This window comes from Cariama cristata, unplaced genomic scaffold (assembly GCF_000690535.1).
Source record: "Cariama cristata isolate BGI_N322 unplaced genomic scaffold, ASM69053v1 scaffold25040, whole genome shotgun sequence".
NCBI classification, from domain to species: Eukaryota; Metazoa; Chordata; class Aves; order Cariamiformes; family Cariamidae; genus Cariama; species Cariama cristata.
The window spans coordinates 1,030-2,649 of NW_009593335.1; the positions used below are offsets into that span (position 1 = coordinate 1,030).

A 1,620-nucleotide genomic window follows, 5' to 3' on the forward strand; every position below is an offset into this window, starting at 1 on the left:
AACGTCTTGAACAGACGTGTTTCAAATGATGGCCCAGGCAATACAGTCTCTAAGGTTCCTGCCATTTTGTCCTGCTCTTTGGTCTTATGCTGGGAAGCAGCGGGAGGCACAAGCGCTTGCTTGGGAAGCTTATTCCTGTGCCCCAGGCTGCCAGCTCTGCATGCTTAAAAATAGGGTTTAAATCTTCTCCTGGGCACAAGAGCCACAGAAGAATTTCATAGAGCTTTTTAGAGGGGAGGAGGAGGATATTTTGAGACCTGGAGCCAGAAAGGGGACACAAAAAATCCTTTGCACCTGCTGGAATCATCCTCCGATTTGCTGGTGGGGTGCGTCGGGTGCCTGATAGCCTGCCGTTGCTTTTCCTTGCCTCTGGCGTGTGCAGTCAGCGATTTGAAATGAAACGCGCTGTGCCAGGCAGAAAACCTCATTGCTGGAAGATGGAGTTCAGGCAAGGGGTAGTTACTGTCCGCCTCCGTGTGCGAGGGCATCGCTGGTTACCAGTTGCACCCACTCAACATAAGTAACTAATTAATGTTGGCCTTAAGATCTATATAATGTTCCTCTGCAAATAAAGCTTTGCAGCCTGTGTGAGGCTGTTTACCTGGATCTGAGCTCTGCAGAGCAGTAGCTAGGTCTCCCAAAGCTATCGGAGCAGGTAAGTGATGTTCCCCTTCTCCACACGGAGAGATGGAGTGAACAGCCCCAGACTGTCACAGGAGGTGGTGGCAGAGGCAGGGTTGGATGCCAGCTCTCCTGGCTCAGCTGTAACTGGGTGCGTTTGGGAATACTTCAAAGGGACTCCATGGAGGGATTAATCCCTGAGTTTAGTGACTGTAGGTTTCCAGGGCTTTGTACAACCTGACGGATGAAGATATCTGCAGCGGCTCTTGCGTTCCTTGGACTCCAAGGCGCAAGCTTTGGGCCACACGTGCTTTCTTTCTGAGAGCCGGTGCACCCACAGCACCTTTCTGAGAGTGGGTGCGGGTGGAAGGCAGGAGTGCCGCTGAGCCATGTCCCTTACAGCCCTCGTGCGGCAGAGGGGTCCTGGCAGGTTCGGTGTGAGTGAAGGTGAAGATGGGAGATGACTAAGGAAAAGAAATTTCCAGAGTGCAGCATGAGAGGAGGAGGGGAAGAACACTTTGCAGGTCCTCGCCCACTACCAAATCGCTCTCGTTTTGCTGGGAGTCCGAGGAGGGAGGCCAGCTAACGCAGGCTGACACGGGGAGGGGGGCTGGCTTTGCGGGGCAGTGGCTGGCGGGCAGCCGGGGTGCTGGGCTCCATCCCAGTGAGCCTTCCCCGTCAGCCTTCCCCTGGCAAGACCGGCCACGGTGGTGCTCCGCGGCTGCTCTAGGATGCTTCCCTCTCTCTTCCAGGCTCTCCATCAGCTGTATTACGACCCAAACATCGAGAACAAGAACTTGGCTCAGAAATGGCTGATGCAGGCGCAGGTCTCCCCCCAGGCGTGGCACTTCAGCTGGCTGCTTCTCCACATGGACAAGGTGCCCGAGATCCAGTACTTCGGTGCCAGCGCACTCCACATCAAAATCTCCCGTTACTGGAACGACATCCCGGCCGACCAGTATGAGAGCCTCAAGTCACAGCTCTTCACCCACATCACTC

General features: G+C 55.0%; 1 protein-coding gene across 1 annotated transcript in view; it reads left to right on the plus strand.

Moving 5' to 3' along the window:
* Nucleotides 1-1,367: 1,367 nt before the first annotated feature.
* The window catches only part of IPO13 (importin 13), a gene marked incomplete at its 3' end in the record, with an annotated part of 15,193 nt that continues 14,940 nt past the window's right edge, over nucleotides 1,368-1,620 (plus strand). Inside the window, 1 exon segment of the mRNA XM_009710094.1 lies at nucleotides 1,368-1,619. Within this exon segment, the coding sequence (XP_009708396.1) occupies nucleotides 1,437-1,619 (183 nt within the window).